Genomic DNA, 12,929 nt, shown 5'->3' with positions numbered 1-12,929 from the left:
GTGTCTGTGTGTGTGTGCGTGTGTGCGTGTGTGCGTGCGTGCGTGCGTGCGTGTGTGTGTCTATGTTCCAGTCTGTGGTGTATGCTGAAGTCAGAGTTCTGTCAGCTTGCCTCCCTGGCCGTGCCCCAGCTCCTCCATGCCCTCTCCCTCTCCCACGGAGCTGACATCTTCTGGAACCTGGTGGACAGCAACTTCAACAGCAAGGATTGGAAGATACGATTTGAAGCAGGTGAGCGATATGGGTGGCCTCACCTGAGAAGACGTGTGTGTGTGTGTGTGTGTGTGTGTGTGTGTGCGTGCTGTATGTGTTTGTGTAACTATGTTCTTAGCCACATGAATAAAACATGAGTGGAAGACCCCCACCCCTCTTGTATAATCTCCCCCACAAACCACTGTCTATCCACATCGCCCCCTCTGCGTTGTCATGGTTACTGTGCGGGCTCCAGCAGGGAGCACATAGGAATGGTGGGATTAATCAGGCTCTTCTCACCCTGTGATTGGCTGAGAGGGGCTGAGTATGACCTTGACACAGAGTCAGAGGACAGGTCCTCTACCGGGCCACGTGGACATGAGGGAGGGTTAGGTGCCGACTGTCGGTCCAACACGGTTTTTATTTATTAAATAGTTTTACTGTGATATTGTCACTGGGCTCTAAATAGAAGCACTGGATCAGAATATCCACATTGAGATGAATATTTTAAAATAAAGACTCGCCCCCCCAAAAAAACTGGCAGTTACAGAAACATTCTCATACCCAAATCTAACAGACTGTGATCCAAATAAAATGTAACCTAAAAAAGAAGGAAGTAAAAAATTGTGTCAGGGCTTGTTGCCAAGTGAAGTGATGTGTCATGATTTCAGGTTTAGCATACATGAGCTGTATGATAATCATGCATTCGAATGATCTAATTATGCCCCCATATTAGCTACTCTGAAACAGATGGTCATTCAGTTGTCTGTGTAAATTAACCTAAAAAGGATGCCACTTGGGTGCCAAAACAGCATCGTAACCTACAGGCAATCTGCCTATGACTATGTTGGCTCAGAGCCCCACTGCCACACTGCCATCTAGTGGCAGACACTGTCAGTTACACCCTTTCGCAAAAATGCAGTGTTCGTTTTATAATAAAAAAAGGTGACAGATAGATTAGAAAGCGAGGCATTATGGCCTGGCGGTGGTCCAGTGGTCTAGCACCATGGAGTTCAGTGCACACATATGCCCATGTTGGCATGGAAACTCCCAGTGGAGAAGGTGGCTGACATACCCTTACTTCCTGTCTTTCTCTACTGTCTCTTACCAATAAATACTGGAAAAAATACGAGAGTGGGACAACCTCTGTGCTACCTCTATGTCTATGCTGAGGTGTTCTTTTATGCCCCCTGCGTTGTCATGGAAACCCCCAGTGGAGAAGGTGGCGGTGCTCTGTCGGTTCCTGGACATTGGTTCCGTGACGAAGAACCACCTGCTGAAGTACTCGCTGGCCCACTCCTTCTGCTGCTTCCTGGCCTCCGTGGAGGACGTGAACCCGGCGGTGGCGACGCGTGCCAGACTGCTGCTGGACACCATCAAGAGGCCGGCGCTGCAGGTGACTCACGGAGGCAGCAGGCCGTAACACAGGGTTGTTCCAAGGGCACATTCCCTTTTGATGTTGATATTTTTATTTAACTTTGGAAGTAGAGTATATAAATAACTTGGACACAGTACAAATCCCCAGTGTTAACACACTTTTGTGTGTGTGTGTGTGTGTGTGTGTGTGTGTGTGTGTGGGTGCTTTTGTGTGTGTGTGTACTGTACGTGCGCGTGTGTATGTGTGTATGTGTGTGTGTCCTTTGTGTGTGTGTGTGTGTGTGTGTGTGTGTGTGTGTGTGTGTGTGTGTGTGTGTCCAGGGCTTGTGTATATGCCTGGACTTCCAGTTCGACACCGTTGTGAGGGACCGTCCCATCATCCTTAGTAAGCTGCTGATGCTGCACTGTCTGAAGCAGGAGGTCCCCGCCCTCAGCTGGGAGTTCTTCGTCAACCGCTTTGAGACTCTCTCCCTGGAGGCCCAGCTACACCTGGACTGCAACAAGGACTTCCCCTTCCCCACCAGTAAACCCAGATTATTATCTGACTCTGCAAAAGATAACTTGAGTGAACCCAGTGTGCAGCACACGTGTAAACACAGTTACGGTTTACGTGATGAGTTGTGTGATGTTTCTTTAATTGACCCGCACAGTACGGTGATGCACCTTTATATCTGTGTCCTGTGTCCCTGATTGACAGCCATCACAGCAGTGCGCACCAACATGGCCAACCTGAGTGACGCAGCAATGTGGAAGATTCGACGGGCTCGCTTTGCCAGGAATCGCCAGAAGAGCGTGCGTTCCCTTCGGGACAGCGTGAAGGGGCCATCTGAGTCCAAACGGGCGTTCTCCCTCCCTGAGACCCTGAGCAACCGCATACGTGAGTGACCGACATCAGCTGGTCTGTCTCTCTGTCTGCCTGTCTGTCAGGCAGGCTGTCTGTCTGTGAGTCTGTCCCATGTTCCTAATGTCTCTCTCTCTCCACTCATTCACCTGTCTCTCTTCTTTACCTATCTTTTATTTTGTCACCTCTGTGTTTTCCCAGGAATGAGTGGTCTTGCGGAGGGTAGGAGGCTTACTGTATTTTCCCTTGGCTTGTCTTTCATTTTGTCATTGACTCACAGAATGCGGTCTGAGTTTCTGGGAAATGGGGTCTGCACTACTTCTGGCTCAAGACCGTGTGTGGTGGTTGAGTGTGTGTCTTTTTTTTAGCTTGTTTTCTATGTACGCGAATAGTACAGAAAACTTCAGCTAAAAGCTACAAATATTCACAGATTAGTTTGACAACTACTCAGCATCCACATACGTTTTGAGACCGTTCGGTGTGCGTTGTGTGTAACGTTGGGATGTGTAGGGTTGTCTGGAAGCTCAGACGTGTGTCCTGTGCTACCTCCCGTGAAACATTCTCCTGAATCGTGTTCTTCATGTGTGGTTTTTAGCTCTAAGGCTTACGAGGCAAGAGCACTCTGCCCCGACTCTGGGAGATATGATAGAGAAAGTCCTACCAGGTAATTAACAACCCAAATCTGACACACCTTATTTGAATATATCAACATTTCCTTCAGCATATTCACATCATATTGTGAGAAATAACTTCTATCGTTAAAAAAAAAAACCTGAAAGTATGAAAAAGCAATGTTTGCTTCTTTGGTGACAGACATTGTTCTTTCATGAAATGTCATAGCGAGTCCCATCAGATTTTATTTCAGGCAAAAGCAAATTATGATGTTGGAATAAGAGAAAAAACGTGACTCTTGCTGATAGCTAGCTTGTCACATTTTCTGTTTGCATTCGACATATTCCATGAACATGTTATAGTGATGTCCATGGTATAGAATGTACGGTGTATGTCATCACCCTGCTAGATTGAGAGGAGTGTTTGGAGCAGATGATTGACGCCCACCCTGTGTGTCTGTCTGTCTGTTTGTCTGTTTGTCTGTTTGTGTGTCTGTCTGTCGGTCTGTCTGTTTGTGTGTTTGTCTGTCTGTCTGTTTGTCTGTCTGTCTATCTGCCTGTGTGTCTGTCTGTCTGTCTGTCTGTCTGTCTGTCTGTCTGTCTGATGTGTGTCTATCTGTCTGCCTGTGTGTCTATCTGTCTGTATGTTTGTCTATCTGTCTGTCTGTCTGTCTGTCTGTCTGTCTGTCTGTCTTTGCTTCCCTGCTACACCCACCCCACCCCTCTCCTCCCTATCCACTCCCGCGTCCTACAGCACGCTTCCTCCCGCCCTTTAACCCTGAAGCTTCAGCCCCTCTCCTAGGCCAGACCCCCTCGCCCGAGGACGACTCCATCATCAGGGACCTGCTCCCAGAGGACGCCGGGATAGATCACCAGACGGTGCACCAGCTGATCATGGTGCTGATGAAGTTCATGGCCAAAGACCAGAGCAGCGCAGAGGCCGACATAGGCAGCGCCAAGGCCTTCAACACGGTGAAGCGCCACCTGTATGTGCTGCTAGGTTACGAACAGGAGGGCTGCTGCATGATCTCGCCGCAGAAGATGCGCACGTCCACCTGCTTCAATGCCTTCATCGCTGGCATCGCACAGGTGACAGGACAACTACTACTGATTAAATTGTTGTAAAAATTAAACTACCCTAAATTGTCTTTAAAATCCCCTGAAATGAATGCCATTCATAATGGAATGACTCGAAGCATTCCCTCCTAACCTCGCCTGTTTCAGAGTGAATCAAAGTCGGGGGCCTTTTTTTTGGTTGTTTTTTTCCTGTCCTTCACTGTTCTACTTTCATTCTGACTAGAACATCATGCTCTGTGTGCCCCATGAGTCACTGCTGGGTGATATTGATTGATGAAGAACGATCTGTCACCAAACACTACTGATGTCTTTACCAGGTGATGGATTACAACATTAGCCTGGGGAAACAGTTGCTCCCCCTGGTGGTCCAGGTGCTGAAGTATTGCACCTGTCCCCAGCTGAGGCACCACTTCCAGCAGCCTCCCTGCTGCTCTCTCTGGGCCCTGAAGCCACACATTAGACAGATGTGGCTCAAAGCCCTGCTGGTCATGCTCTACAAGGTACACACTCTCTGCACTATTCAAATTAGTTTATTTGTTGATAAAGTGTACATGCGCTTGTGAGAATGTCTTACCATCCACCCTGCCTCTGGTCCCAGTACCCCTACAGGGAAATGGATATGAGTAAAGGTATTCTCCACCTGATCCACATCACCATCAACACCCTGAATGCCCAGTACCACAGCTGTAGACCCCACGCCACCGCTGGACCCCTCTACAGCGACAACTCCAACATCAGCCGCTATAGCGAGAAAGAGAAAGGTGGGGACACCATCTAGCACCACCCAGGCGATCACATGATCACATGATTCACTTTTAACTGTCACTTAGATTTCAAATAAGATGTGACAGTTGGTGATGTGGTGTGTTTTTTCTTCTCAGAGGAGGACAGTGTGTTTGATGAGTCTGACATCCATGACACCCCAACTGGAGCGGGCAACAAGGAGTCCCAGACCTTCTTTGCCCGTCTCAAGAGGATTGGTGGCAGCAAGTCTGTCAAATATCAGCATGTGGAGCTCAATGCCCAGAAAAGTATGAAAATCATCTCAAATGGTCAACTCTCTAATACATGAATGAAACTTTTATTTCTAACTTACATTTTTATCACAAATGCAGTCAATATCGTTACCTGCTGTTACATTGAAACGCCTGTGCTCACATAAACCATTTATGATGAATTTTTTTTATCAGTCATGTTCAATTGTGATCTAACTTTGTGTTTCTCTGTGTGTGTCAGGTGAGATAGAGCTGTCGGAGTACCGCGAGGCCAGCGCCCTCCAGGACAGCATCCTACACTGTGTGAGGGAGGAGAGCACCCGAAAGAAGAGGCTCCAGGCCATGCACAAGCAGAAGTCCCTGGACATCGCCAACACGGACTCCATCCTCTACAACCTGGACGAGCACCGACGCAAGTCCTGCATCGACCGCTGTGACCTGCAGGGTCCCCCCGCACCCCCCTCCTCCACCGCCTCACACTCACACCGGCGGGCGGATCGCCACGGGAAAGGCTCGTCGGACGGTTCGTCTTGCAGGGCGGAGGGCAGCGAGCACCATGACCGCCGTGACTCCCGGGGGGGCCACTCAGACTGCTCGAGGCCGGTCATCCCTGAGGTACGGCTCAGCTGCATGGAGACTTTCGATGACAGGCAAGACATGGGTTCATCCACAGAAGGCTCGCACAGGGGGAAGGAGGACCAGGACCTCATCGACCTCTCCTCCGACTGCACCTCCATACCAGAGAAGCACTCCATCCTCTCCATGTCTGACAGTGACTCCCTGGTGTTTGAGCCCCTCCCTCCGCTGAGGATCGTGGAGAGTGATGAGGAGTATGACCTGAACACAGTCATGGGTCTCAGGCTCAACGGGACCGTGAGGCCCCCAGCCTCCCCTGCCAGCAGCAACACCCTGCACCTGTCCCCCGTGGTGCAGGTGAGTGTTGAGGACTGCTCCAAGGACAGGAGGACCACAGACTACCCAGTAGGAGGAAGCCCCCAGCAGCTCCCTATAGAGAAGAGGCCACATCACATGACCCCTTCCACCTCTCTGGAGCTCCCTGACCGCCCGGAGCACTCCAGAGACCCCTGCCTGGAGAGCCCCATGACCCTAAAACAGAAGAGGGACCTCCTGAGGAAGACCCCTGCTGTCCCCGACTGCTCCCTGGATGACACGTATGAGGACTTAAAGGCAGGGGTGGGGCTGGGAACCAGTCCCTCTGGGAGGACAGTCTTCCTGGACATCCCGGAGGACACGGCTGAGCCCCTCTCCTCGTCGGAAAGGGACAATGATGAGGAAGACTATGAGGAAGATTATGAAGATGAAGATCCGGACGAGGATGACAGTGACCTTAAACCTGATGATTATGATGACAACGAGGCAGAGTTTAAGATCCAGATAGTGCCCCGGCAACGTAAACAGAGGAAGATAGCTGTGAGTGCCATCCAGAGAGAGTACCTGGACATCTCCTTCAACACCCTGGACAAGCTGGGCGAGCCGGCCACAGAGTCGGGTAAGAGAGGGCAGGGCCTGGGGGCAAGAGAGTGAGAGGTGCAGGAGTCCAGAGATCCGAGGCCCAGAGATGGGGGGGAGAGCGTGCCTCTGCAAGGAACTACAGTTTCTGTGTTCCGTTACGTATACAGTACCCTTGAGATGAGCTGAATAGTATCAATATGCCGAATCTTAGCGTCTGAGCTTTGTCCTGGATATATTTGTGTTTTAGAAGTCAGACATCTCTTGAGATTTGAGGAGGCTAAAAGGAATGACAGCTGGTATACGGTTAGCCACGCTAGCTAATGAAGATGGCCCCAGGTGTCTTGTCTTTTGCAGAGCACCACTCACGGAAGATAGTGGTGTTAGTAGAGTTTCACAAGCTGCTGTTTCTCCCATTGTAATCCTCTTACAAACAGAATGGTGGTTATGTCAAATTGCTTGTCCGAGCTGCCTCAAATCTTTAGCCAACTGGTCGCCCCTGCTGTGCTCTTTGTCCTGTGGTGTGCTTTGTATGTCTTTCTCCCTTTTCCCATTCCAACCCATGTATCTGTAACATACATGTAGGCCTGCTGTCAAAGCAAAGTCATACAGCAGAAGCCAACAAGTAAAGATAACCACAGCACACTCAAATGATTGCAGTACACTGTCCACAAATAGCTCTCAAGGCAGAGGTTTTTTTTAAAAAAGGAAAAAAAAGAAAAAAAACAGAATATATAAATGTAAATCGAATATAAAACCGTCACCCTGATTCATCTCAACTGGACACCAAAAGCTGTACATTGTAATTGTACTAAATCCAGATTAAGGGACCAGATTGTCATTCAGATGCTCCCATACAACCTTCTGCCTGTTTATCTCCAGCCTAAACCTTTGAAATGTAGTCAAATGAAATGACAATCATCTGCAGTATCAGCACTAAAATAGGACATCTATAAACGACTATAATTTCTTCCCACGACTTCGCTTAAAATGGCTTCAAGCGACACACAGCATTTCCTGCCGTTGGGTGTCTGGATCCTATGCTCCTCGTGGTTGTGTCCAGATTTGAGGTCATAAGAGGGCGGAGGTACAGTACTGATGCCACTGCTCTTGCCCATCACTCACCCACATTGCCTTGCAGATCACAAAGTTCTCTCTACCCTGGAAAAGCCACGAGAATCTGCTTCGGCCCCCACCCTCGAAGCTGCTATGCCAGAAACAAGCAACCGCTCTTCAGTATCAAGTAGGATCCAAATACTTTCTCATTCCCATCTCCTTTCTGAAACCACAGTAGAACAGGGTGTGGTCATTTAACTCCAATCATTGAGGGATTTAAACATACAGCCTGATATAATTCCACGAGGTTTTTTTGTTTTGTTTTTTTTCCTCAACACAATTTCTTACATGATGACAGTTTATCTTTCCATGAACGAATGATTTCCAGTAAGAAGTGGGCAGCGTAATACGGAATTAAACATGAGTTTGTATTGTCTGATTGTGTGTCTGGCAAAACTAAACATAGTAATAATGGAAGTCAAAGTGATATATCAGGGATGCAAATCAGTAAACCATGAATTGAACCCAACAAAGCCATAAAATCATTCCATTTTCATTTTTAGTCCAAAATGTGAGCGTCTTCCCCTCCCCCCTGTAAAAATAACAACAGACAGAGTTTGAGAAAACCCTCTGAGTTCTAAGGTGTTCTAAAAAATGGACTGAATACAGCTTTTCTGATTGTACAGTGTGTGTGTGTGTGTGTGTGTGTGTCTGTGTGTGTGTGTGTGTGTGTGTGTGTGTGTGTGTGTCTGTGTGTGTGTGTGTGTGTGTGTCTGTGTGTCTGTGTGTGTGTGTGTGTGTGTGTGTCTGTGTGTGTGTGTGTGTGTGTGTGTGTGTGTGTGTGTGTGTGTCTCACCCCCAGCTCAGTACCGTCAGGTGAAGCGAGGCTCGTTGGGAGCTCTAACCATGAGCCAGCTGATGAAGAGACAGCTGGAGCACCAGTCCAGTGCCCCACACAACATCAGCACCTGGGAGACAGGTGAGGCACTGCTACATCTGGTCACTCTCTATATAATAATAATAATATATGCCATTTAGCTGACGCTTTTATTCAAAGCAACTTACATTGCAGTGAGTGCATACATTTCAGTATATATGGCCCCAGCGGGAATCAAACCCACAACCTAAGCGTTGTTAGCACCATGCTCTATCAGCTGAGCCACAGAGGACCATGGGACCAAAGGACTCCATGTGAAACATTACCAAACAACTATCTTTTACAGTGCATAAGGACTACACCTGGCTGGCAGAATTACCACAGATACTACAGACTGAATAAGTATAGACAATGGATTTTTAAATGATTGTGTGCTGATTTCAGTGTCGTTCTGTGCACAGGCCCCACAAAGACCAGTCTCCTGTCTGCCCCCAGCACGGTCAGCATGTTTGTGCCCGCCCCCGAGGAGTACATCGAAGACCAGCCCACCACCATGACTGACAGGTGAGTGAGCCTACAGGACGCTGTGTTTGGATGGACAGGTTCTGGATAGGCGCAGTGTCACTGTCCCTGTGTTGTGTCCCAGGTGCCGTGACTGTGGCGCGGTGCTGGAGGAGTATGATGAGGAGACTCTGGGTCTGGCCGTGGTGGTTCTGTCCATGTTCATCCACCTGAGCCCTGACCAGGCCGCCCCACTGCTGCTGGACATCATGCAGTCTGTGGGAAGGTAAATCAGACCCCTTTACAACCCCCAAACCAAGTAGATTGCTTTGTACAATATGTGCTTTGTACAAATCTTTGTACGATATGCAATTGAATTCTGATCCTTTTGATGTATGATTATTTTCAGGCTTGCATCCAGTGCCAATTGCTCTGGACAAGCAGAGAGGTATGTGACATCAGACCACAGTCACCATAATCAAGTGTGACAGGATTATATGTGTGTATGTGTTAAACCCTGTCTACTGTTTTTGATGCTTGTGACTTGTTCACACTGGATGTGCCCTTATGCATCCATCTTAAAGGAGCTATGGATATTCTACAGAATGTGTGCCTGTTTATTTCTGGCAGTATGCTGATCCCAGGCAACGCAGCAGGCGTGGCTAAGCAGTTCCTCCGCTGTGTGTTCCACCAGCTGGCTCCCAATGGCATCCTGCCCCAGCTCTTCCAGAGCAACATCAAAGGTCTGCTCGCACAATATGGCTCGTGTTAATACCGGCTTTCTGGAGGATATGGCGTGACCTTTTCTCTGTTTATTCTCCAGATGGAAGTTTTCTGAGAACTCTGGCTTCTTCTCTGATTGACTTTAACGAACTGAGCTCTGTGGCTGCGCTGAACATGCTGCTGGAGGTGGGGTTCTCACTTGTTTGTGTAATTAAAGCTCCTTAATGCAGCTGAGAGCAGGTTTGTGTGTGTGTGTGTGTGTGTGTGTGTGTGCGTGCGTGCGTGCGTGCGTGCGTGCGTGCGTGCGTGCGTGCGTGCGTGCGTGCGTGCGTGCGTGCGTGCGTGCGTGCGTGTGTGTGTGTGCGTGCGTGCGTGCGTGTGTGTGTGCGTGCGTGTGTGCGTGTTTATCAGTAGCTTAACGTTCCTAATCCAACCAGCAGGAGGAGCTCTTGTAAAGGTAGAACACCACGCAGCCCTGCTATTTAGATAACATTATAATAAACCAAACAGAAATATGAACAGCAGTGCCAGGCCTATCTTCACCACATTCACCCCTCACTATTCCTTAGGTTTCCACCTTGTTAAGCTCACGCTTATGTTTTGTCGAATTTGAGCTGAAGGTGTCTGTCTAGTTCATTCCTACATTACTGGTCTAAACTGCCTTCACCATACTTGAATGATTGGTAAAATGCAATTATCCTGGAAATAAACATGTGTTATATAACCTTGTTATCATTTATTCACTGTCCTACAGGGTCTGAACAATAAGAAGAGTCTGCCAGCAGGGGGCACCATGCTGCATTGCCTGGATAACATAGCCACCTTCATGGAGGCTCTCCCCATGGACTCCCCCAGCAACCTGTGGACCACCATCTGCAATCAGTTCCAGACCTTTCTGACCAAACTACCCTCTGTGCTTCCACTGAAGGTACAGGGCAGCTACTGTATTTTGTGAAAACTAGTACCAAAACTACACACCCTATGTAGATATATTCATATTACCTCTCTTCCACAGTGTCCCTTGGACTCCAGTTTGAGGATCATCATTTGTCTGTTGAAGATCCCTACCACCAGTGCAACCCGGGTGAGCCTGTCTGTGTGTGTGTGCTCTGAGACAAACCACCAGACAAATGATGAGGGTTGTGTCTGATCTCTTTCAATGTCCTTGTTTACATTCAGACTATTTTAGTTCAAGGTGCATCGAATCATACAGCTCGATATCACTCCACACCGGTTTAAAATCCAAGCCTTGATCCTTACCTCACTCTCTTCCTTCCCCCCTCCACCCCTCCTCTTCCTCAGAGCTTGCTGGAACCCTTCTCCAAGCTGCTGAGCTTCGTCATCCAGTATGGAGTCTTCAGCCTCTCCTACCTGGTGGAGCTGTGTGGCCTGTGCTACAAAACCTTCAATAAGGTAACGGCTCACCGCTTTTGATACGTTGGATAACATCACCTGATAAAGGTCACTCTGTCTGTTGAAACATTAGCATTGCAGTGATCTCACAAGTAAAAAAAAAAACCTCGACAAATGAATACAGCAATGCGACTCCCCCCCCCCCCCCCCCGCCCAACCCTAACCCCCCCCCCCCACACACACACTCTCCTGATGATAACACTAATCCACAACCTCTACAGTCAGACAGAAAATGTGGCTGCGTGTCACAGATGATTAAGCAGGCAATCAGCCAGTATTGATTAACATGATTAGTTGCGGGTGGGAGCTGAGGATGTATGGCGTGTATCTGGGAGGCTGTCTCAGTTAGGGACGGTGCCAGGGCTGTCTCCTGTGTCAGGACAGATGGACCCTCTCACCGCCACTCCTGTCATGGCTGCATGTTTTATGTCTCCTGCGCCATTGATTTTCTCCACCCTGTTTAATCCCCACTCTACAACAGCTGCTTTTTCAAACACCGGAGTCAAAATGAGTGATTACATCTATTTAAATGTATCCTGTGCTGTTCGTCTTATGGGGTGAGCTTTCAGTCGGGCGACAATTTTACAGCTCTTGGCAGTTTCGTAGACCTACAGAAGTTTGGAAAGTCATATACGTACTGTACACTCACCGGCCACTTCATTAGGTACACCTTGCTTGTACTGGGTTGGACCCCCTTTTGTAGCCCATCTGCTTCAAGGTTCAACGTTCTGCATACCTTGTTTGTAACGAGTGGTTATTTGAGTTACTGTTGCCTTTCTATCATCTCGAACCAGTCTGGCCATTCTCCTCTGACCTCTGGCATCAACAAGGCATTTTCGCCCAGAGAACTGCCGCTCACTGGATATTGTGTATATCGCAATGTGTATATCGCAATACATTTGCACCAAATCAAATGTATTGAGCCTTCTCGTTAAAGAACGGGCTTTAGTTTATGTGGAATATAATATGAGCAAAAATATGAAAGGAAGGCAACTGCAGTATTATATGTCAGAAGTCTTCCTTTCTGCACTACCAGACCAAATACTGAGGATTTGACTGCAGGGAGAGAGACGGAGAAAGAGAGAGTGAGCGAGAGAAAAAGAGAGAGTGACAGTGTGGTTTGTAAACAGGCAGCAGGGCTTTGTGTGGAGGGGATGAACAGAGAGAGCAGTCGGTCCTCAGGGGAGAAGGCAGGCTGACAGACTCATCTGAGCTGGGGACTCAGGGAGAAGATCTGGACTGGGTGCCATTCTAATCTGTGTCTCTATTCACACCACAGACAGGATTTATGCTCTGTACTCTACACACTGCATGAGGATGGGAGGGGGACGAAGGGGGAAAGGCAGAGATATATCTGTGTAATACTAAAACGTAGTTAGAGAAAACAACCCTTACATATTCTGCATCAATAAAACACTCAAAGCAATGTTGCCTCTCTATGTCTTTGTGTCCAGGAGAGAGATAAGTTCTATATGTCCCGTATTGTGGTACTGGAGCTTCTGCAGGCTCTCAAGTTCAAGTCTCCTCTACCTGACACCAACCTGCTACTGCTGGTCCAGGTAAAGACACACTGTAGCACACAGTACATTATAATAGAATACAACTACTTGAACTCAAACGTAGTCGATACTAATAGTATGTTCCCTGAATTTAGATGACAGTACGCTACCTCATATGTGTGCATGTTGTCAGTTTATTTGTTCAGACATCGGTACGAGGCTAGCTGAGTCCACCATCCTCCAGAAACACATGATCTCCTCACTCCCAGGGGTAAGACACGAAAAAACAACGCAATTCA

General features: G+C 48.2%; 1 protein-coding gene across 6 annotated transcripts in view; it reads left to right on the top strand.

Annotated features, from left to right (window-relative positions):
• unc79 (unc-79 homolog, NALCN channel complex subunit) overlaps window positions 1–12,929 on the top strand; it is a 34,492-nt gene that overhangs the window by 18,814 nt on the left and 2,749 nt on the right. Inside the window, exons 23-44 of one of the 6 annotated variants that reach the window (XM_083683156.1) lie at window positions 72–229; window positions 1,405–1,586; window positions 1,889–2,090; window positions 2,265–2,444; window positions 3,004–3,072; window positions 3,822–4,108; window positions 4,414–4,596; window positions 4,695–4,857; window positions 4,978–5,127; window positions 5,333–6,601; window positions 7,703–7,804; window positions 8,480–8,596; window positions 8,956–9,058; window positions 9,141–9,281; window positions 9,405–9,443; window positions 9,626–9,738; window positions 9,819–9,904; window positions 10,473–10,646; window positions 10,734–10,802; window positions 11,021–11,131; window positions 12,586–12,690; window positions 12,824–12,901. In XM_083683156.1, coding sequence (XP_083539282.1) covers window positions 72–229; window positions 1,405–1,586; window positions 1,889–2,090; window positions 2,265–2,444; window positions 3,004–3,072; window positions 3,822–4,108; window positions 4,414–4,596; window positions 4,695–4,857; window positions 4,978–5,127; window positions 5,333–6,601; window positions 7,703–7,804; window positions 8,480–8,596; window positions 8,956–9,058; window positions 9,141–9,281; window positions 9,405–9,443; window positions 9,626–9,738; window positions 9,819–9,904; window positions 10,473–10,646; window positions 10,734–10,802; window positions 11,021–11,131; window positions 12,586–12,690; window positions 12,824–12,901 — 4,081 coding nt within the window. Of the gene's footprint in view, window positions 1–71; window positions 230–1,404; window positions 1,587–1,888; window positions 2,091–2,264; window positions 2,445–3,003; window positions 3,073–3,686; window positions 4,109–4,413; window positions 4,597–4,694; window positions 4,858–4,977; window positions 5,128–5,332; window positions 6,602–7,702; window positions 7,805–8,479; window positions 8,597–8,955; window positions 9,059–9,140; window positions 9,282–9,404; window positions 9,444–9,625; window positions 9,739–9,818; window positions 9,905–10,472; window positions 10,647–10,733; window positions 10,803–11,020; window positions 11,132–12,585; window positions 12,691–12,823; window positions 12,902–12,929 lie in introns of all 6 variants that reach the window. The other 5 variants (XM_083683155.1, XM_083683154.1, XM_083683153.1 and 2 more) reach the window with 5 other exon arrangements.

The sequence above is a fragment of the Argentina silus genome (assembly GCF_951799395.1).
Source record: "Argentina silus genome assembly, chromosome: 13".
Lineage (NCBI taxonomy): Eukaryota > Metazoa > Chordata > Actinopteri > Argentiniformes > Argentinidae > Argentina > Argentina silus.
The sequence above is the reverse complement of the archived record's forward strand: the minus strand, read 5'-3'. Positions and strand labels throughout refer to the sequence as shown.